Source organism: Myotis myotis, unplaced genomic scaffold (genome assembly GCF_014108235.1).
Source record: "Myotis myotis isolate mMyoMyo1 unplaced genomic scaffold, mMyoMyo1.p scaffold_m19_p_5, whole genome shotgun sequence".
NCBI lineage: Eukaryota > Metazoa > Chordata > Mammalia > Chiroptera > Vespertilionidae > Myotis > Myotis myotis.
In genome coordinates, this window is record NW_023416357.1 from 29,268,370 (window position 1) to 29,291,143 (window position 22,774).

The 22,774-nt window shown below is 55.6% G+C and overlaps 1 protein-coding gene across 6 annotated transcripts in view; it reads left to right on the forward strand.

The window, feature by feature from the left end:
• The window catches only part of SLC12A7 (solute carrier family 12 member 7), an 83,005-nt gene that overhangs the window by 25,352 nt on the left and 34,879 nt on the right, over positions 1-22,774 (forward strand). Inside the window, exon 1 of one of the 6 annotated variants that reach the window (XM_036308374.1) lies at positions 7,377-7,564. The exons of 3 other annotated variants lie outside the window; for them this stretch is intronic. Coding sequence is in view for 2 of the 3 variants with exons in the window: in XM_036308370.1 (XP_036164263.1) it covers positions 7,742-7,865 (124 nt within the window). In the remaining variant the exon portion in view is untranslated. Of the gene's footprint in view, positions 1-7,376; positions 7,565-7,654; positions 7,866-22,774 lie in introns of those variants that run through there. 2 more of the 6 variants (XM_036308370.1, XM_036308372.1) reach the window with 2 other exon arrangements.

A 22,774-nucleotide genomic window follows, 5' to 3' on the forward strand; every position in this document is an offset into this window, starting at 1 on the left:
ACTGGAGAGGACATGTGGAGCTGCTCTGGCTCCTCTACACCTCCGAAAACCCAAGGTTGTATAGACTATTGTCTGGGGACTGACACTGGAATTCCATGTGCTAACTCCAGGCCTCTGTCCCAGGTGCCTTTGTTGGGACTGCAGGCTGGTAGAGTTCTGCCCAGATGGCTTTGTGATTTAACAAATATTTGCTGGCTTGTCCTTTCCTTGTTGACAGAAGGATGTGATAGAAACAGGCCCAGTCCTCCCACTGTCAGGAAAATGAGAGATTCAGGACCTGGGAGGCAATTCAGGGACCAGCGGAGGCGCATACATGTGGAGGGGTGGTCTCAGGCGCTGCTTCCCTTTCATAGTATGCTGTGAGGTCAGTCTGCACTCACCCCCCATCTCAGAGGCTCCTCAACACCCCTTTATCCTGTGAGGAGTGGCCAGCCAACAGTGGAGCACATGAGTCTATATCTGGTGAGTTCTGTGCCATGCAGCCCCCATCCAGGTCAAAGCAGGGCCTGAGGTGCCCTAGATCTTCCCTCCCACTGCCAGGGAGCCCCCATCCTGCCATCAAGCCCCTGAGCTTGAGGTAGACAGGCTCACACAGCCTCTACCCCAGGACTGTGAGATGGGGTGTGGCTGTGGTGTGTCCCTCTCACCGCCATGTGCAATTTCACTGGACACACACGCCTATCTGTCTGCTCAACAATGTTGTTGGGCATGTGGGCTATTCCCAGCCCAGCTGACATGAAGGTGCTGCTGTGACTGTTCTTATGTGTGTCTTCTGTGCCTGTACGTTTCTGTTGGGAGTGAAACTGCTGGGTGATTAAAGAGGTGTGTGTGTAGTTTCCCAGGTTACTGCCACAGCTTCCAAGGTGGCTGTATATTTTACATACCCACGTATGTAGGGGATTCCCTAGGGTGTAGGGGGCCCATTGCTTCTGTTGTCCATGCTGTTCGTGGTTGTAGGCTTACATGTCCCTCACACATGGCTGCTGGCTCTTCCTCTTGACTTTTCCTCTGTGGACTGTCTTTATGGAATCCAGGTAGAGACCTGGGCTGGGTGCGTGCATGTGGTATCTTGGTACACTGGGGCCTGTTTTTCCTCTCCTAATGGTGTCTTTTGAGGAACAGAAGTATCTGATGTTAAGAATGACACTTTGCCAGTTTCTCTTCCATGAAGAATGCCTATGAGGACACAGAGGACTTTGCAGCCATCGTTTGTAGTATAAATCTGCGGCCCCTTGTTACATGCTGTGCTCCGCAAGGTTGGGCCCTCCCCGGTGGCTTTGCCTCTGGTCCAGGCCCAGCCCAGCGGGATGACCTCACTGGTGTCCCACCGGGTGGGCCAGGCTCACCTCAGCCCCAGGAGGGACCCATGACACTCGGCGTGTGTGTGTGTGTGTGTGTGTGTGTGTGTGTGTGTGTGTGAGAGAGAGAGAGAGAGAGAGAGAGAGAGAGAGACAGAGACAGAGAGAGACAGAGAGAGAAACAGGAGACCAGGGCAGCACCCAGCAACAGAAAAGTCCGAGTTCATACCAGTAACATGCAATGGAGTCAGAGAGAGTCACATCTGATGGCCCCAAAGGCGCCGAATGTCTGGGGACAACGTGAATGTGTGTCAGACCAGTGTGGACTGGATTTTGGGGGGAAGATGGGGCAGCAAAGGGGAGCAGCCAGGCCTAAAGTGAGGTCAGAGGTACCAGAGCCCAAAGCTGAGGGTCCTGTTCCCACCATTGGCACAGGACAGCCTGGGGCTGGCTCATTCCCTGGAACTCTGGGGAAAGTCCAGAGGAATGGGGTGTGTTCCTGGCCTGCACCGTGAAACACAGATTCCCAGAAAGGGTGGGGCCGCTCTGCCCATGCCATCTCGGTCCTGGGCTAGGGTGTGTGTGTGGGAGCCTGGGGGAGAGGGACTGGTACAGGGATGGCAGAGGGATGGCAGCGTGAGCCAGATTCACGCCCTGACAGTTCCTGCTGGCCCTTACCACCTGTGCTGGGACTGCACCTTCGGGAGGAGCTGAAGCCAAGTCACTGGTCCATCTGGCACTGGGGCACTTGCCGTGGGTGACATGACAGTGTGGCACCTGTACCGTGACAGGAATGGGCAGAGATGTGTGCTTCCTCCCAGCCTTTCCCTGGAGCTGACGGCCCTTGGGGGATCTGGAGGGTACAGTGAGGGTGAGGGAGACACAGGGTTCCTCACCTATGCCCAATGCTGGCTGGTGGATGAGGGCCCTGTAGGCCTGTATGCTGTGACCGCCCCCAGAGGGCACTGGGGAGAAGGCAGCAGCACTCCTGGGTCTGGCCTCTGCCCCCAGGTTCCCAGTTGCAGGCTTTCAAGATGCTGCTGGTGTGTCTCTCATCTCCACTGGTGAAATGTAAAATGACGTGCTGATTAGAGAACATATTCTTAGAGCTTCCGAAAATGCCTGTAACCTGCTTCATGTATTGTCGTGTGTCAAGAAGAATGATCTGTAATTCACAGACTGAATTTCCACAGATCAGACTTTGCTTTCACAGAAGTAAGGCAGACCTCCTTTTAGGACCAATGATAAAACGCTGCTACACCCACCTCCCTCTCTCGGACATTCCAACAGAGGAGAGTGTCTGCTGTGCTTATCACTGACAGATGTGCAGGCAACTTGTCTTCTTTTAAATTAAAACAATGGGGCCCTGGTTCTGGCCTGTTTGGCTTAGTTGGTTGGGCATTGTCCCATGCACCAAAAGGTTGCTTGCTGGTTTGATTCCATGCCTGGGTTGTGAGCTTGATCCCCAGTTGGGGGTGTACAAGAGGCAGCCCATAGATGTCTTGCTCTCACATTGATGTTTCCCTTTAAAAATCAATAAAAACCTTAAAAAAAAACTTTAAAAAGGGGGCAAGGGCTCTGGCTGGTATGGATCAGTTGGTTGGAAGGTTATCCCATACACCAAAAGGTGGGGGACTGGATTCCAGGTCAGGGCACATATCCAGGTTTTGGGTTTGATGTCCAGTCAGGGCAAGTGTGGGAGGCCACCAATCAATGTCTCTCTCTCTCTCTCTCTCTCTCTCTCTCTCTCTCTCTCTCTCTTCCTCTTTCTCTATAAAAAAATAAATAGATAAAAACAAAATAAAATCAGAACAAATACAATAAAACAGTCGGAGCTTACGATCCCCTGAGGCTGTGGGCCGCCAGGAAGGTGAGGCTGTCTGTGGGTGCTAGTGCTGGGTCCCCCTCTCTCTGCCCTGTGGACCCTGAGGGTCCCAAAGGGGGCTGAGTCATACCCACCAGCTCTGCCTTTCTAGTCAGCCAGGCCAACTGCTCGCCTCTCCACCTCCCCAGCTTAGAAGAAATCTCCCCAAACTGCAATGTCCTCAGGGTTTAGCTCGGTTTATTTTGAGGGTGGTTCCTGGGTTTTCTCTATTTTCAAGACCACAGGAATGGACTTGACCAAGCCCTTTCTGGCCAGACCCTGGGCCAGGGTTTTCCTCCTTCGTGGACTCAGCATGATTTCCTGGTGGGATGACCCCTGAGACCTTTCATACCCAAGAATAGCAGCATTGGGCCTCACATTTGAGTTTATCAGGGCCAGCCATCTGGGCTCACAGTGACTGTCCTCCAACATGCCTGGGGGGTTACTGCAGTCGGTCAGGATGCATTGCTGCCACTGAGAGTCTGAGAAATTTGGCTGAGTCTGGTCTCCTCTCTCATCCTACTCTGGTCAAGGCTGCCTGTGCTTCAGCAGGGACTGTGCCAGCTCCAGGGACCCTGGGACACTCCTGGGCTCACTCTCCAACTCTAAAGCCTGGACTCTGGCACAGCCTTTACCTGGAGCCAACAGCAAACATTTGCCCAAGATTTCCTTGAAAAGAAATTACTCGAGGAACCAGTACAAAGGTCGGAGGGCAAAGTGGTGTGTGGGCCAGTTCACACTTTGCGAAGTGCTCAGATGGCTGGCTGCCGTCTCTGCACCATGCACCAGCCCCCCTTAAAGCCTTCCGTTTGTCCTGTAATTCACGAGTGCTCACAGCGAAGTCACTACGCATGTGCAGGATTTCCTCAGCATCAGAGAGTAACAACCAGAGGGGAGGAAATTTGTGCACAGTGCTACCCAAGTCCCCAAGCCTCAGAAAATGAGAGGATGGAGGTCCACAGCCAGCCACCCCGGAGGGGTGTGACCTAATGGGCTGGAGCTCTGCCCATTAAAGGATCTAAAACCCCCTGGAGCACTCAAGTCCTAGCTGCTGTGTTCTTTTAACACTTGTTATTTTTCTCAATAACAAAACAAAGCCCCAATGCCCTGGCCACGAGATTCAGTTGGTTGGCGTGTTGTCCCAGACACCAAAAAGTTGAGGGTTCGTTTCCTGATCAGGGCACATACCTAGGGGTATGGGAGGCAAGTAATCGATGTTTCTCTTTTACATTGATGTTTCTTTCTCTCTCTTTCTCTCTCTCTCTCCCCCTCCCTCTCTCTCTCTCTCTCCCTTACCCTCTCTCTAAAATCAATAAAAACACCCTCAGGTGAGGATTAAAAAAAGGAAAGTCCCAGCATGTTCTCCAAGAGCTCTTGCCGGGGTCCAACCCCAGCAGGTCCAGGGGTCCCCAAAGGTGTGGACGGAGTCGGCGAATAAGGAATGACACGGAGACAGCGTTCAGTTGATCAGCAGCCTAGCCAGGATCTCCAGCCAGGATCTCCAGCCAAGTTCTGGTCTGGATCTCCAGAGAGGTTCTGCTTAGGATCTCCAGCCAGGTTCTGTGTCCATGTTCCCTCGCTAGGTTCTCCAGCCAGGTTCAGTCACCAGGTTCTAGTCAGTTTCTCTTGCCAATTTCTGTAGTCAGGTTCAGTCCAGGATCTTTTGCCATGTTCTCTCCAGCGAAGTTCTTCTGTCTCTAGGTTCTGAGTAGGTTCTGTGTTCTCAGTTCTGTGTGTAGGTTCTGTCTTCTCAGTTCTGTGTCCTAAGTTCTGTGTTCTAAGTTCTGTCTCTTTCTGTCTTGTTACATCTGTATTTATACCAGTTGATTCAATCCTATCAATCTCAATTACAAAGGTTAGGGCGTTTCTTATCTCCATTCCAGGGAGTAAAGATTATGTAGCTTAAGCATGATTGTTCATAGTTAAAGTGATTAATTACCCGCCTGGCACTTAGTTAAGAGGTTTTATTCCCTCCCTAACTTCAGGGAAAAATCCCTACCTGGGGAAACAACCTTTCTTGGAGAGGTGACCTTGGTTAAAACACATAGTGCCAAGAAGGTGAGCAAACATTTTAAGAACAGTATGCCATATATGCCAGGTCCCTTGAAACAGCAAGCATGGACCGGCTCCCGGCAAGCTCTGTTGGTGGGGATCCCACTTCCCATCTTGAAGGGACTGCCCCTGCACCACCCTGTACCCCAATCCTGGAGGCAAAGGGCAGTGTGGGCAGCTTGAGACATCCAACTATGGGGTACCCAGGATGCCCTGAGCTGGGGACAGAGGAGCAGAGCAAGGCCAGCAGGCAGTAGGACGGCAGGATAACTCACTAGGGCATTGAAGGGCGTGGCCACTAGTGTTTTCAATAGAGCCACCTGTCACTTGGCAACAAGGAGCTCTCACCTAGACTTATGAAATGTTTTGGTTTAGAAAAATTTCAAAACGACAAAAAGTGAAGAGTGTGAGGACACTCACATGCTGGCAGCTCCACACTGCCCTTCCCAGCTGCCCCTCCCTCCCTATCCTGTGGGTCTTTTTAGTCCCTTTGGTCTGGTGAGTCTGTGCTTTCTGTTTGTGTATTCTCAGGTGACAATGACGTGTTTCAGGATCCAGGACATTGTTTTGCTGAGCCTCAGAACCAGTTAGGTCCTCTGGGCAGGCAGCCTGCCCTGCCCTGTTCCTCTGAGAGGAATATGTGTCCCCAGGGCCAAAACAGGGCTTCTAAGCAGGAGGGGCAGGGAAGCCTGGCCACAGGGGTGGAGCCTGGGGTAGAGAGGCCCACCCTTGGAGCCCCCTCCAGCTACTGGGGCAGGCAGGGGACATCTGCTATCCCTGACAGCAACAGCCCCTTTCTGAGCCACTGCAGGTGGGACAGACCTAGGGTCACCAAGACCACCCTGGACAGTCCTCTCCCAGAGAATTCTTCCCACCTTGGCAGCCAGGAGAGCCCTGGTCCCTCTGGGCAGCCAAAGGCCCGAACGTCTTCTACCCTCTGGGCTTTGTCCCTGTGGTGTCCCTACATCCCATCCTGCCAGGAAAGGCTCTAAAAAATGTAACTTTAGCTTTAGGTAATGGGCTTCCCTCCTCTCACCCTTCCATTTCTCTCCTTCCCCTCCCCTTCACTTCTGCCCCTCCTCTCCCCTGCTCTCCCCATATAGGGAGCAGCAGCTAGAGGGCATCTTCTGTGTGTGTGTGTGTGTGTGTGTGTGTGTGTGTGTGTGTGTGTGGAGCAGGGTGTGGAGGTAGGGAGGAGTGGGGGGGATTGGCTTATTCATGGGGCGTGCGGCTTCCAGGCCCCCAGAGCATACACCTGGGTGGTCAGGGCCTTTCCAGGTTAAGTGGGTGGAATTCCTGTGAAGAGTGGTCTTGGGCCTCCTGGGCCCCGGGCATCAGATCCCCAGATTCTGCCAGGAGCCTGGGACAGAAGGTGGGAACCTGACAACCCCACCTTCTTCTCTTCTTTGTCTTTCATTGGAAATGGCTTTTCTGAATTTGGTTTTCCGTCGTTTGGTTGTTTCAGGAATACAACGGGGGAGGGGAGAAAGCAGAGCTTCCAGGCACAGAGAGAAGCTGGTCTCCACGGCCTTTGGGGCCTGCAGAAACACACACTTTTCAAACACGATCGGACCATTCTGATGATTGTTTCAATATGTTGTGACCACCTTTGTCCATACCACCTGTACTTCTTCGTCATGGGTATACAACTGTTTGGGGTGACTCACTGCACTTAGATGCCCTAACTTTTCGGACGAACATCCCTTTGATGGACATTGGGTTGTTGGCCTGTTTCCATGTCTCCTCATTGGTTAAGGAGGTAACCGGAGGCTGTAAGACACAAGGACATGGATGCTGTGCTGGCCTCGCCTTCCCCGCACTGAGCTGCAAGCTCCCTTTCCCTGTGGCTTCCCCAGGCCCGACCAGTGGGGTGAGGGCAGGGCGGGCTCCCCTGAGCAGGCAGGGATGGGCCTGGGTCCTGTCGCAGAGCGGTGGTGACTTCTGTGTACCAGATTAAGTCCCTTGTGGACCAAGTCCGGAGCAGCCCAGCCCCCTCCTCCCAACCATAGCACGTTTCTGCCAGAAACCCCTGCCCAGGGGCTGGGTGAGCTCCAGGCAGGCAGGGAGGGGGCGGGGAGATCAGATTCCAGCTCAGTCTGGTTGGGGGGTGGGGCACTTCTGTTTCTCGAAGGAGCCAGACTGTGTCGGGAGCTACTACGCGGGGTGGTGGGGACCGCAGGCAGGGGCCTGCTCTGCGGCGGCAGCGCCAAAGCAGAGAGTCACCCATCGGGGGAAGGTGACACGGGGCGAGCAGGGGGCGCCGGCAGACCTGGCACAGGCTAGGGGAGCCACCTCGGCCGAAGGCACCCCGCTCCGCCCCTCGCAAACTTTCCGGGGCCTCGGACCGCAGGTGAGATCACGTGGCCGGGCGGGGCGGGGCGAGGCCGGGGCCGGGGGCGGGCCGGGGGCGGACCCCGCGGACCCCGCCCCTGCGCCCCTAGGCCGGCCGCGCGTCGGCGGGAGCGGGCGGAGCGGAGCGCGGCTGGAGAGCGCGTTGTGGCCTTGAGCGCGCAGTACCGGGAGTACCATGCCCACCAACTTCACCGTGGTGCCCGTGGAGGGGCGGGCGGACGGCGACCAGGACGAGGCGGCCGAGCTGACTGAGGCGCCGGGCGCCCCCGAGGGCCACGAGCCCGACTGCTCTAGCCGGGGTGAGCGCGGCCGCACCTGTCCGCGGGACAAAGGCGGAGCCGGGCTGCGCGGGGCTGGGGGCGGGAGGGGCGGGAGGGGACCGGAGGAAAGAGTGTGGGACTGCTTCCCCGCCTCGCCTCCCCTTTTCCGGGGTCACCCCGCAGTTCCTCTCACTTCTGAGGTTCCCTCACCCCCCTCCAGCCCGCAGAGCCCCCGACCAAGTTCAGTCGCGGGGACGCAGGGCGAAGTATCCCTGCGGTGCCAGCGCTCCCAGGGCTGTGGGTCCCCCCTGCTGTTTGCCCTGCTAGCCCATCTGGGGACCATGTTTATGCCCACCCCCCACCCCGCGCCCAGGGAGCACCTTCTTTCTCACACTCAGGGTGGGGCAATGGGGAGGTGTGGATGGTGGGATACACCCCCGGGTAACTATGGGAACGGGGGAGGGGCCTCCTGAGAATCCTGGGGCCAAGGTGGGAGGTGGGGTGCTGCAGCCGCAGCGGGTGGTTTGCCCTCTGAAGCGCCTTCCTGCTTCCTCAGGCCTTTGCTCCCATGCGGCCGGGCTGTGGGCCGCGGGTCAGATTCGACCCTGCTGAGGTCCCAGTTGCCTGCGCCCACTCTGTGGGTCATCAGCAGGTCCCTGGCGGGGCTCCCCAGCTGTGCACAGACTGAGGGTCCCCCTGGCCTTTGTTCTGGAGTCCCAGGTCAGTAACACTTTCACTTTCTCTTGTGGGGGCGCCCCCAAGCCTGGGTTCCTGCAGCTGATGGGTGAGTTCTCCCCAGTGAACAGCTTCATCTCTGCTCTCAGCTCCCCTCTAGAAATTGGGGGGAATGAACACCCAGCCTAGCACCCACAGCTGGGCTCTCTCCGCCTGTGCCGTCCCCCCTCTCTCCCTTTGCAGCCTGGGGTGGAGGCTCCCAGCTGCAGGCACTGAAGGAAAGAGGGTGAGGTCAGTGGAGGCCACAGGTCCTGAGTGGTCACTACTCTGGCAGAAAGGCCAGGCCCTCCTGGGGACACCATGGGGAAGGCATGTCCTGATGGGCTGTTGCATCCTCAGTCATTAGGGTCCTGTCCCCTCCCTCAGGTGTCCCCTCCCTCAGGGCGAGCAGCTGCCCAGCTTTGCTCTGCTGGGTGTGGGCTGGTCACAGCTGCTCCCTGGCTGCTTCCTGGCACAGGGTCTTGAGATGAGGTAGATAGAACATGAAGGCAGAGTCTGTAAGCTCGGCCTTTCTCTCACCACTGCCCAGTGGTTCTGCATCTGAGCATCAAGGATGAGCTTCCCTGGCCACCAGCAGCCATTGTGTTCCCCGAGGAGCCCTCCGCCGCCCTGTTGGATGTCTGGCTCCCTGCCTGCTAGCCCCATCTTGGGACCACACTCACTCTCTCTCCAGGCTTTGTGGCTTGTTTTAAAACGGGGGATCATTTTCCTCCTGCTTGTCCCTTCTGCTTTCAGTAGCTCTCGTGTGGTGCCCTGGGCCTAGGAGTCCCGAGCTGATGGTTTCCAGCCCCCAAGCCCCCTTCCCTGAGTGCTTTCACTTTACAAACCTGGATCCCCCAGTTCCTGCTGGGGGCGGGACAGAAATGGCACCTGCCTGGGTGATCTCAGACTCAGGAGCACCAAGTGTGGGCTTTGTGCTCATTTGTTAACAGACCCTTTAGGTTTGCGCTCAACTTGTGACACTTGGCTGAGCTGGCATGGAGCTGACTTGGGACTCCCATGTGTTGTGTTCTATAAACTTCATGTTTCCTCAGAGGGAGGCGGCAGAGGAGGTGGTCCCTGCTGAGGGGTCACAGTGCTGTTGTCTTTCGGGGTCTCTGAGTTTTAACGTAAGCTGTCAGACCACAGTCAGCGCTCAGATGCCCTGTGAAGGACAGTGTGTCACCAGCATGATGCGGAGGAAGCCACCATGTGCCCTCTTATGGGGGAAGGTCCTGCAGGAACTGGGAACATCAAGGCTGGAGCAGCTTCCAAAGTCCCATGTGTGGGGTCCATGTTGTGTGGGGTCTGAACTTAGGGTCCCATGCCAGTGGCCCTGCCTGCCCGATCACAGGGTCACTGGCGCTACTGAAGTTCCTTCATGACTCTGGGTGACCCTCGAACCCCCTAGGGAGGCACTTGGCTTTCTGGGTGGGCCTCCTGGTAGTGGTGGAGCAAGTTTGGGGAGATCTTGTACCTGGAAATCCCTGGGCTGTGGTGGAAAGAGGTGGTGCCATCCTCACCCCTCACCCTGGGTCCCGTGCCTCTTATTTCCACTGCAGCCCAGGAGCTCATGAGATCAGACTCGGATCTGTCTGGCCTGGAGGCACGAGGGCCTCTTGACCCTGTGACACTTAGAGCAGGAAGGATCCCACAGCGTCCTGGGCCCTCTCTGTGCTCCAGGCTGGAGCCTCCGTGGGAGCCGTATCTTTGTGAAGTTCAGCCCATTTCTGGCTATTAGAAGCCCCTAGGGCGCCCAGGCAAGTGGCAGCGTGGGCAGGTGGTGGATGCTGAGCATTGACCTTGAACTAGTCCTGCTGCCTTGACCCCAGCTCTCTTGGCAGGCCTGTGCCTGGTGCTGTACCCCAGCACTGCTTCATGGAGTCCTGGCCCCTTAAAGGAGACACTCCCCCAGTGAGTGAAAATTGGCTGGGTGCAGAGAGGGCTGGTGTGGGAAGCAGAGGCCAAGATCAATGTTAGCTTCTGCTGTGGACACATTTGAGTGCCCTTCCCGCCTCCCCGTTCCCTTCCAGCGAGGTGAGACCTGGTGTACTGGGATGACTGGGGTTCACTTTTCCTGGGGGCTGGTCCTCTCCCTGAGGATGGACACCACACCCTGGTCCCCTGTGTAATTGGGGCATTTATTCTGCATTTTATTGTGATGGGAGACTATTCCGGAAGTGGATAGGACAGATTTATATGTATACCCGCATTCTCGATACCTTCTTAATAGAAATACCTTATAGAGGGGAGGTGGTGAAAAGGGTGCTTTTCTGACTATGGTGATTTTTTTTTTTTAATTGATTTTAGGAGAGAGAGGAGAGAGAGAGAGAGCAATGTGTGAGAGAAATATCAATGTGAGAGGGAAACGTTGATCGGTTGGTTAGCTGCCTCCTGACCAGGGATTGAACCTACAACCTGGGTAAGTGCCCTGACCAGAAATCAAACCCGAAAGCCTTCAGTGTATGGAATGACATCCCAACCATACAAGCCAGGGCTAATTATGGTGGGTTTTTAACTGACTTTGAGGAGTCTAACCCTCCTCTCTTGGTGACCCGCCCCCCTCCAAGTGTGGGTGAGTCCTAGAGACCATGAACAGCCTATGGGACCATGGAGTGGACGGACACACAAGCTCTTACTGAGGCATGGCCACAGGCCCTGGCCCCCAGAGGAAGTTCCACCCCCTGCTTCTGTGGCTAATGGGGTGGGACTGCCCTTGGAGTGTACATGGAGCCCTCTGAGGGTTCATGGATCCTGCAACTCCCGTCTCCTACCCCAGCCGAGATCGTTCCCCACGTGGCATTTCCCGTGGCTCTGACTCCACTTCCTCTTCCTTGGGTTGCTGTTCTGCTTTCTGGATTCCTTTCTGTGATTTCATTCTGCTGCTCAGGTCCTGTTGGTCACTCAGGGTCTCTCCTCCCGCCCTCTGTGAAGGGGACCTAGGTACCCCGATGTGCTGATCCAGGCAGTCCTGGGGAACATCACCGTTATCCTGTTGCGGCTGGCATTCTACGAGGCCATCTGCTGGGCCAGTTCAGGGGTTATGGGGCCATGACCCCAGGTTTGGAGGGAGTTTTCTGCCGAGCGTGGGGCTGCTGAGATGGTGAAAGCACAACTCCGGGGGGTTGTACGTGGGGCTTCAGGCAGCAGTGCATTTGAAAAGTGGGACAGGACAAAGCTTTCGGGTTCTGTCCTGCTGAGCAAGGGCACGGAGCAGCATCCGCCCCTGGGTTTCCGGAAGGAAAGGGATGTGTCACACTGACACAGGAAGGACAGGCAGCACGGCTGGCCCATCCATTGGGCAGACCCCATGTTCGGCCTGTCTCCTTGGGACTCGCTGTCGGCGGCTTGGCCCATGGATGTTCTTTAGGGAGATTTCGTATGAGGTGGATAGCGGAGGTTACCAAACATGTATTTTGTACCAAATTCCATTTGTAAAGGCTAAGGAACAAAAAATAGTTGGACACACGAAATGGAGCGTGGCTCCGAGTGCTGGGCGCATGGCCTGTGTTTCTGCGTCCTCCGTGCACTCACAGGGGTTCCAGACCATCTTTAGGCGATAGGTCCTTTTCTTATAAATCAAGTGAAGATGTGGTTAAGGCCTCCTGCTGAGGCCGTGTGTTCACATGTGTGTGGGCATGCCGCCTGCATGTGCACATGTGTGTACATGTCTCTTTGTGCATGCATGTGGGCATTTGTGTATGTTTGTGTGTGTACACCTGTGGGCATGTGTGTGCGTGACTCCACACATGGCGGATAGAGAGGGGCGTAATCACTGGCATTGGGTCACATGGTGTGAGGGCATCTGTTCTTTCCTGCAGCTCCCCAGCAGACCAGTCCAGTCACGTGGCTGGGGGTGCCAGCTCCATCTTGGGCCATGAAGGCAGTGGGGACACGTCTGTGCCCTGGTCTGAAATGTGTTTCGAGCTTTCATGCTCTGTGAACAGTGTGGGAGCCCATCACCTCTTAGGTCCAGTTCTGTGGTCTTTTCTTCTGGAGAGTTCCCCAGACCTGGTCTCAGTGCTTTGTTGGAGTGGACGTCTGAGCTGTGGACACCAGTGGCTGCTGCTGCTCAGAGGAGTGGACGCATGGGATTTGGCTTGAGGGATGCCTCCAGAGGCAGCCCAAAAGGATCAGGCAGCTGCAGGGCCACTGGGCACTGGTTATGGCAGCTGCTGTCTGACCTGCAAAGGTTGTGGAGTGTCCGTCATGGCTGATCCATCGTGGTTCTTGGTGCATCAGTGAGCCCTCCTCCTGGGGGATGGTGGCTGTAGGATCTCGAATGTGACTTGTGGTGCAGTGGGGAAAATGGAGTACCATGAGGGTCCGGGTGTTGGGGTGGCCTCTCAGAAGGGGACATTTGTTCAGGACTTGGGGGCTGGGGACAGCAGTGGCATGGGCAGGGAGAGTGGCGACCAGGCAGGGTGGGCCTTCAGTCTTGAACCCTGGGCCTGTCCACATGGAGACTATATGCATTGGGGCCTGTTCTGCTCTGATGCCCTGGCTCTGTGACTGTCCAGAGGGTTGCTGCAACCAGGAGTCACGAAGACTGGAATTGCTCCATCCAGGTGAGCCCATCGCCCACCTGTCATTGTTCATGAGGTGGGCTGTGGCTGTGAGCAGGGAGCAGCTGACTCCATAGGCAGGCTCCCTGTTGTTGCAGTCCCCTTCGGTGACATGGACATATGACTGTCCTCATGTTGTCTTTTTTTTTTTAATCCTCACCTGAAAATTTTTTTCCCCCATTGATTTAAGAAAGAGTGGAAGTAAGGGGGAGACAGAAAAATATTGACGTGAGAGAGAGACACATTGATTGGTTGCCTCCTGCAGCTGCCCCAACCGGGGCTCGGGATGGAGCCTGCAACTGAAGTACGTGCCCTTGACCAGAATCAAACCCATGACCCTTCAGTCCGTGGGTGATGCTCTGACCACTGAGCAAACCGGCTAGAGCCCCATATTGTCTTATGGGCCCAACTGTCAGACTGTCCGGTGACTGAGTCAGGTTCTGAAGCCAGGGGTGATGACTGGCCCAGGGGAATTCCACAAGGGGCAGCCTAGAGCCGATGAGGCTACACTGCCTTGGTGCGGGGGATGAGAGGGGCAGCTGGAGGAGCGCCTGGTGTGTGGGTTCTGAGGGCCCTTGGCAGAATGGGCCTGTGTACTCGGCAGGGCTCTCATCGCTGCCAGCCGGGAAGGAGTTGGCCATGAGTTCCTGCAGAGCTTGGATGTGGTGGTACCACTGTGCTGTGTGTATAACTCACCTCCGTGCCAGGCAGCTCTGTGGGGTCAAGTGAGCCTGTGGAATTTCCTGCTGCTCCTAGTGCCTTCAAGGGGCCTGTGCATCGTTGGTGTCTCAGGTGCTATTGGAGAATGGAACCCCTTTTCTCATCTCTGCCTTGGGACCTGGAGGGGACAGGAGCCATGTGGCACCATCTATCCCTTTCTCAGTTGGCCCAGGTTCAACTGAATTTCAAGGATGTTTCCTTCAGATAATTGACAGCAAATGTCTTCTCCTCAGAGGTCTGTGGCAGGCTTACTCTATACCACTGGGATTTTGGATGACGTTCTTATGGGGCCATTGGAAAGAGGGAGCTGCAAGGGTAAGGTACCTTGTGGTCTTAGGGCTGGTCAGGGCCGAGGCCACGTGGGACCTTGGGAGATGTTTGGCTTGTGGTCATGTGCTGCAGCTCAGGCTCACAGACCATGTTGGGACAGCTGGAGTGGGCCAGGGGTATCTGTCCAGGTCGGACCCAGCCCGCTGGGGGACCTAGCCATGGTGAAGAGCCTCTGTCAGGGCCTCTGACCAATAGACCTGTGGCCACGGTCCTGGGTCCTGACCTGATGACCCCCAGGCCTGGGCTCCTACATCAGGGGACAGGTAGCCGTGGACCAGGACACCTTCCAGGGCAGCAGTGCTGGAGGGCCACTGTCGATGGCTTCTTGTTGCTGCACAGCTGTTACCAGACTGAAGGAGTCCATTTGAAGGAGTCCATTTGTCTGCTCACCTCAAAGCCCAATAACGTACAAAAGGAGTTTACAGCCAAGAAAGTTGGTTTATTTTAAGGAAATGATGCCAAGCCTGGAGTCACAAGTAAGCTAGGGCTCCTCGATCGCTTCCAGGGGGTGGGTTATGTGGGGAAAATCATTAATCATGGTGGCTAAGGGAGTAGGGTCTTGACTCTACTGATTGGCTGGGGCCGAGGTGGGGAGTAGTTGATCATTTTGTCAGGTCGTGGTGTCAGCCAGGGCATTCACTGTTCTATTTTCATGAGGGTGTGCTCCACAGGGTCATCCACTTTCTTGCTTTCTTGGGCCTGGGGCTGAAAGACAACTGAAGGCAAGATGTTATCTTTAGCTGGGCGGAAATTCCATGGTCAGCAGACCTGATGCTTTGTTCTTAAGATAGCTTGATGCTGACCAGAATCTGTTGTCCTGAGGGTTTAGTGATTAAGGAAGAGGGTGGAGGGCCCTGTTACAGCAGGGGCGCAGCAGATGGGACCGGTGTCTGGTTGATCGCTTTGTGTTGCCAGCCTCCCAGGTCTCCTGTCATCACCTCTGTGGGTATGGATTTTATAAGCGTCAGGCTCTGTAGATGTGAGACTGGAGGGCAAAATGTGATGTTCAGTGTTAGGTTTTAACTACTGTTCACACAGCCAGGTGCTTTCCGTTTCAGCATGTTTGTGGGGGTGTCCCGTAGAGTCATTTTGTAGAGACAGCTGTACTGGGGTGTGTGTGCAGATGTCTGCCAGCTCTGGGCATGTGAGGTCAGCTAGGGGCCTCAGGAGGGAAGATCCACCTCTTGGGGCGTGCCTGCCTTCATGAGGGCCCCTGTGGGGCTGGGGCTGAGTAACAGTGGCATGGATGGCACCTGGAATAGATGGGTGAATGGGCCGTCCAGACCCTGCCAGGCGGCTTGGCTGTGGTCACCTGCTGAGAACTGACCCCGGGGGGCCTGGGCCCCCTTCTGGGGGATGCTGGGCAGTGCTGTGCAGCAAAAGAGTAGGCACAAAGTGTTAATACCTTCCTTTTGTGGAGAAGAGGGGGGTTCACTTTTCAGAGCAGAGAGCTGCTCTGTGCAGTTAGCCCCTGAGCTTTAGCAGGACCAGCCAGGAATGAGGCAGCCCAGCTTCCCCATCCATGACTGCTGGCGCCATGTGGGTTCTTGAACTTCCTGCCAGGGGAGCCCTGGTGAGCTGGCTCCTTCAAGGTGGTCTCTATGGCTGGTGGGTGCTACGGGGCTGGGGTCATGGAGCTGGGTCCCTGGGTCCCTGGCCAGGAAGACGGTGAACTATTAGCGTGGAGGTCTTGCCTGTGGTGGAGGTGTCTGTGTGGACCCCACGGGCCCGCCTCTGGCAGGGCCCTGAGAAAGGCCCTGGTCCCTCCTTGGGGTTCCTGGCTGGCTTCCTCTTTCTTTCCTCTGGCGGTTTCTTTCTGAGAAAACAGTTGGGGGAGGAGTGGAAGTGCGTTTTTGTTTTGTGTGGATGGGGGTGGGAGCTGGGTTCCAGGCGGCAGTTTAGTTTCCTGCGTCTGGGTCATTCTCCAGTACAGTCTCCACTTGCCTGGTCCTGCATGACTCACAGGCCTGGGGTCTCTGGCTGTTGGGAGGAGAGCCAGTGGCGCCTGAGGCCTGTGCTCACCACTGGGCGCCAGAACCACTTTCGATTTGGCTGTGTGATGCGGCTGGGTGTTCACACACAGGCCATGCCCTTGGCCAGCACAGTGGCTGTTTCCTGGTGCCGTCTGCGAGGTGGGAGTGTCTGTTACCCTCTGCTCGAGTGGGCACATCCACCTTAGGATGACGTGAGGCCCTACGGGATTCAAGGCCATCCCTGAGTTCTCCTTGTGCCTCAGGTTCCCTCTCTAGGAGTCAGTCTGCCCACCCCAGAGGTGGCTGTGACCTCTTGTCTCTGGGCTCCGTCTGTTCATGGCGCCTGTGGGTTGGGCCTTGGTTCTCGGAGGCTCGGAGGATGGTCACTGGGGAGGGATCAAGTTGAGCCGAAATCAGAGGAGAGAAGCGCCAGGTTGTTCTTAGGTTTCCTATTCCTCCCACCAAGGGTCTTGACCACAGCCAGACAGGAGCCGGAGTTGGTAATGGGAGCTGCCCCAGGGGGCTGGTGGGGGTTCTTGCCTACCCCCCTCAGATTGCCAGCTGCTGGTCCCTGAGGTGGGAGGGGTCGGTCCAGGAGCAGCGAGCAGCCACATGACTGAGGGGATGTGGGGAGTGGAGTTCCCCAGGAGCCTGTCATTTCCACGTGGGGGGTGCATCCTTTAGAGAAAAGTCTGGGAACACATTCTTCTCTTGAGAAGCTCTCAGACCTGTGGTCCCCAGTGATGCCTATGAGCTTGTGTGTGAGTGTGTGCACGTGTGTGTGTGTGAACATGCATGCGTGTGTACATCTGCATACACAACTGAGTGTGTGCCTGCACAAGTAGGTTAATGTGAGTGTGATGTGTGTGCTGTGTGTGTGCGCCTGAATGTGTGCTGTGTGTATATATGCCATGTGTGTATCTATGTGTGTCTGTGTCTGCTCACATGTGCCTGTGTTCTGATGTGTGTCTGTGTTTGAGTGTGCACACATATGTATGTCTGAATACTTTGCCGGGACTTTATGGCCACCCCTGGTTGCCATTTCTCTGCATCAGTGCCTCTTGGTAGCTGAGCACCTGGTACTGTCTTTGCTTTCTAGACTGTGTGAGTGTCAGATCTAAAAACCTGCCAGAGGTGGGGTCATGTCCAGACAGTGGGGACTGAGGGCCCTGAATGGAGTGATGAGTAAGTTGAGGCGGGAGCAGGGGCCTTGGTCTTTGGTCTTTGGCCTCAGAATTCCCCAGATCTCCTCAGTGTTTTCCATGGGAACCTCCTCCCAACCAATGGGCACCGGAGGAGACAATGGCAGGAGCCCCGTTGGATGTGCCTGGTTGGTGGGGGAGGGCGAGGAACACACCTGCACCCAGGTGGGCTTTAACCTGAGGCCGTACATGGGTATCATTATCTTGGGGTATGTTCTCAGAGGACCCTTTTACTCCCCTGGAAGCCCCGATGGGGAAGGGGAAGGCTGTTCATTCCTTCCAGAGGACACGCTGGAGGGAACACCCCTCAGGAGCAGTGGTGGTCGTGGCTGGTGGATTGTGGGTGGTCCTCGTCCTCTCAATGTTTCCTCTGTTTTTCATGTAGAAGGCGTTTCTGTTTCAGCCAGAAACTTGCTGTTAAAAACGTGGGAACTCAACCTCAAGCTTTCATGTTTTCTTGGCCTGAATAGAAAGCCCATGGGCACCCTGCTGGCCTCGATTGCCAGGCTGCTGGATTTCAGGTCCCAGAATTGATCCTGGCGCAAAGCATGGAGGGCAACGGGCAAGGGCCAGGGGTCATTATCTAACTGTTAGGATTGTGGAATCTAAAATCACTTTATGCCAGCACTGAACCACTTCTAAGAAGACCTGGCCTCTGGGGTAGTGGCTGTGGGTGCTGTGGGGTCTGGACGATGGATGCACCATGAGGTCACCAGAAGAGACTCCACTCTGCTGAGGTGCCTCTCAGCTCTATGGGCAGACCATGTGTTCCCCCATCGCTGCGCCTATGCAGGCCCCTGTGTGGCCCTCAGTGTCCAGTGATGGGCAGACTGCCCAGGCGTGGTGGCAGGAATGGGTGATGGCTGCCAATGTTGGTCCAGCCTAGCCAGCTGACCCTTGGGAGCATGCCTGGCTCTGAGTCTCAGAGGTCACTCTGCTCCTCCCTCGGGAGCTGTTCTGGGAGAGACTGTGATGAAATCCCATGTTTGAGCTGGAGGAAGAAGGCGTGGGGGAGGAATGTGCTGGCTCACTCGGGGAGGGGAGAGTGTGCATGGAGATGGGGGGGCTGGTGGAGGCTGTAACCGGAGAGTGGAGAAGGGCACAGTGCACTTGGGGCCCGCTTGGGAATTCTGTCCTTGGCAAGACTTGGGCTCTGACCCAGTGTCCACAACAGACCACCACAGTGGTCTGGGCTCCCAAGCCACAGCAGGACACAGGCTCTGGGTCCGGGCTCCCGGGACACAGGCAGAAGGTGGGTCTGCGGCCTCCTCTTTGCCCCGGAGCTGGACAGCCTTGGCTGCCTCCCACTGCCCCTCCTGCTTCTCTGGGCGGATGGCTGCCCTCTCTGACCCTGCAGAGGACTCACTGTGTTTGCTCAGTAACGACAAGGGCATATACACTTCTCTCAGGGACAAAGCTCAAGTGCCCCACAGCTTCTGTGCAGTCCCCAGAGTGACCGAGGTCGGGCGTGGCCTGGGGAAGGGAGTTGTCCCTGGTCACCATCTGACGCTTACTGATGTTGGGATTAAGTCTGTATTTCAGGGAGCCAGAAACATGGGCATCAAAATCGATGCAGGAGAAATTGATTGAGGGCAGAAAAAGAAAAAGCCCAGAGGTTGCCTGGAGGGGGATGGGAAAACTGGGCCAGTGGGTGTCCTGTATCCTAGGCGTCAGGGTCACCGGGTGTTGGTGGCTGCTGTGTGCTTTGAGATGCCCCTGCCTCAGCTGGCTGGACGGGGTTCGTGCTTGGGGTGTGGCCAGCACTGGGGTAGGTGCGGGGCTTCGCAGAACGTCTGTCAGCTTGCAGAGTGCTGAAATGTTTTTGGAGTGAAATGACAAGGTGCAGATACAGATGAGTGGCATCATGGGGAGGAGTAGGATGGAACTGGTCAGGGCTGTGTGCTCCGGCCTGTCCTGCTCCTTCTCGCTGCAGTTGCTTCCTCAATCCCTTGGTTCTCCACCGGTAGATGCCAGCCAGCCATCCAGTCTGTTCCTGGGTGAGCTGGTCTGTGTTCTTGTGGGCTGCAGCTCTGGGTCCTTGGCCTGAGGTGCTGAAGGTGCTGTGAGCAGATGTATTCCTGGAACTTCGTTGAAGCCTTGAGGGGACCCGCAGGTGTGTGTGGCCACTGAGGCCCGGTTATGCCATGTTGAGGAGTAGCCCATGAAGTGCTGGCTTCCTTGGACTTCAAGCCAGAGAGCCAGGGGCATGGGGAGAGGGCCTCTCCAGGAAGTGGGCTCTTCTACCTGCTGCAAGGTGGGGCCACGTCCTAAAGCTGGGAGACCTTAGGCCGGGCTGCAGTAAGAACCTGCTGGGGGACCTCCTGGCTGGTGAGAGAGTCACATGAGCTGTGTGGTGAGAGCTGGCTGCTGGGCTCTGCAACTTATGGCCCAACAAACTAACTTTTGTCAGTAAAGTTTTATTGGAACATGGTCCTGTGTTCACACATTGTCTTCAGTGGTAGTGAGTGATTTTACAGAGAAAGCTTGCTGGCTTATGGTCTAGAACAGCCGTGGGCAAGATCCGGCCCGTTTGAAATGAATAAAACTAAAAAAAAAAGACCGTACCCTTTTATGTAATGATGTTTACTTTGAATTTATATTAGTTCACACAAACACTCCATCCATGCTTTTGTTCCGGCCCTCCAGTCCAGTTTAAGAACCCATTGTGGCCCTCGAGTCAAAAAGTTTGCCCACCCCTGGTCTAGAATGTTCTCCACCTTGCTGTCTTTCCTGACATCAATTTACTCAAAGATATCGGGGTCACACACCTTGTAGAATGCCACAGAACTTATATATGCCCATTTCCTTGGGGCTATTTTTAGGAGAAACACTTTGAGGCAAGAATGCTATGGGATGTTGGGTCACACCTAAGTATTGGGGTCAACCTCCCACCGCCTATATGACCTCAGATGACCCTAGTTCTGAATCCCGCACCTTTGTAATCAATATATGGAGACCTGCCCCCCACCACTACCTTTCACCTGGTGGTTTCCGGGTGTCTCTCGGGTTCTTGCCCAATCACTTAAACATAGTGGTTCCTAAGGACGGTCCCTCTCATGCCCTGATGTTCACGAGCTGCACCTGTCTGTGTTTTCCTGGCCTTCATTCTTAAAGTGCCTCTCTGTGGTCCCACCAAGATGAGAATTATTTACTCAGTGAACTGTGTGTTTGGCATAGCTCTGATTTGTGGGGCATGTGGAACATGCCTGGGAAGGGTTCCCGCAGGCCCTGGTGTCCAATCTGCACTCACCATGGTAGTCACAGCTGAGGGCCGGTCCTGCATGCCACTGCCCACTGCACTCCAGACCCTCAGCATCTCACCTCACCCTCGACATCCTTCTCTGTCTCCAGACCCCATCCTGCACTCGGCCATCATGCTGCTCAGTGTCCTGTTGCTGCAACAGGTCCTGCGACTGTTGTTGTTTTCCATGGCGCACAGTCTGAGGAGGTAGGCCATGGGCTGGAGGATGGCCTCAGTTGGGGTGTGACTCATGTTGCCCTCATGACTAGACTAGGGTTGTGGGTTTGGGGAGGAAGCCCTCAGAGGGTGACCTTCTCATCTTGTCACATGCTGGGTGCCCATATCACCGTGGCTCATGCGACTGCGGGAACCTGGGTGATGGGCTGAGGTGTGTTGGTTAGGTTTCTTTCTGCACTTTACTAATTAGAAACGAGTCATTCTGTCCAACCCCCAGCCTTTTACTTTTTAAAAAAGGAGTGGCACATGGCTTTATGATTTCGTGTTATTCCGTGTTGTACCCAGTTGTCACTGTCTTGCTGCCCAGGTCACCCCGTATTTGGGACAGCCACTCTGCTGTGGAGTTGGGGGGCTGAGTGCTCAGCGTTTCTGCTTTCAGTTAGGTGGTGGGTGTTGGTGTCCTTGGCCCAGGACCCCCGAGTGCTCTGAGGGCTGGTGGCCTCGGGACAGTCAGGGAGCGGGGCTGCTGTTGCCCTCTGCTGCGGGACCATTAAATATGCATGTCAGAGGCTATAAAAAGACGAATTCTAGGAAGTGGCTGCTGTCTCACAGAAAATCAAACGTCTGGCCTGAGCACATAGGAGTTCAGAGCTGACCGAGTGGCAGAGGTTGGGGCCATGTGAACCAGATGCTAATGGCTGGTGGCCGTGTGACACTCCCTGGCGTCCTGGTGGGTTTTGAACCCTGACAGCGGTCTCCTCGGAATCCACCGCCTGTACCAGGGCCACTGTCACGGGCACCACACCGAGCACACGGTGCCTCCCCGCATCTGCCATGTCAGGGATGACTTGATGGACCCATTACCATGTTTCCATAAAGTCTCCCATTTCACTCTATTAGGAAAATTCTCTTCTGTTCTTCAAGAGTCATTGGCACCTCAGTTCTTTCTCGTGTGATGTATCCACAGCTCAGCCACCCCATGGGGGAGCTCCGGCCAAGGAGAACCCATCCCGTCATCCCCAGGGCCACTCTGCAACCCCCAGTGCCACCCAGTCCGGCTGGTGGTGTTTCCTGGTCAGACTGGTAGGGGAGCTCGGTGAAACTCATGCTCACTGGTTCTGCTGCAGGTTTGATTGGCTGAAGGGTCTGTTTTAAAATCTAACTCGTCTGTTTTCTCAGTGATAAGAGGAACTAGTACCAAGCCATGGAGGGCGGGGGGCGGGGTAGTTTTGGGGGAGTCTTTCTGGGACGGGCTCTGTATCTGTAAACCCGCCACCACCACCACATGTCACCTTAAGGAATTGGAATCCCGCCTGCTATCTATGCCGAGTGACCGACGGCTATAACATGTCCTTGTGTCTCAGCTTTGGAGAGAGGGCTCGCATGAGCTGTGACCTTCCACATTAGTGCAGTATTATTCTGTATAATAAACAACAGGTAGTTACATCTAGATTGTAAAAGCAACAGATTTTAAAATTGTTTTTGTAATGGTGAGGCCGGTGTGCGTTTTCAGCCCTCAGATGTGGAGGTGAGTCGGAAATGGGTTATCTTTGGGCAAGGAGAGGGAGTGTTGTTGGCGGATGATTTGGGGTTAATCCCCTGACCTCTGGGCCATAACTGTGATTAAACGTCTGACTGCGGACACTGGCTCCTCCATTAGAGCAGATTACCCGTGCCCAGGGCGTCTGCTGAGAGCGCTCCTGCCTGGGGACAGCAGGCATGGGGCCTGCCCTCCTCCGGCTTGGCCCAGGACACCTGATCCTGCTGTGGGGCCCTCCCTCTTCACACGGCCCTCCACTTCATCCGGCCATCAGGAGCCACCACCGTGCAGCAAGGGCACCTGGAGCCTGGGGGCTGTGTGCCCAGTGGGGCTCGCCCAGGAGGACGCCTGGGGGCCTGGCCTACCCCTCCAGCACCTACATCCCAGGGTTTCCTCTGCTCAGGCTTGTCCTCAGTCCATCATGAATGAGCAGAATTACGAAGCGGGTGTGAGCCCAGGTGAGTGGCCTTCCCAAAACTCGGCCAG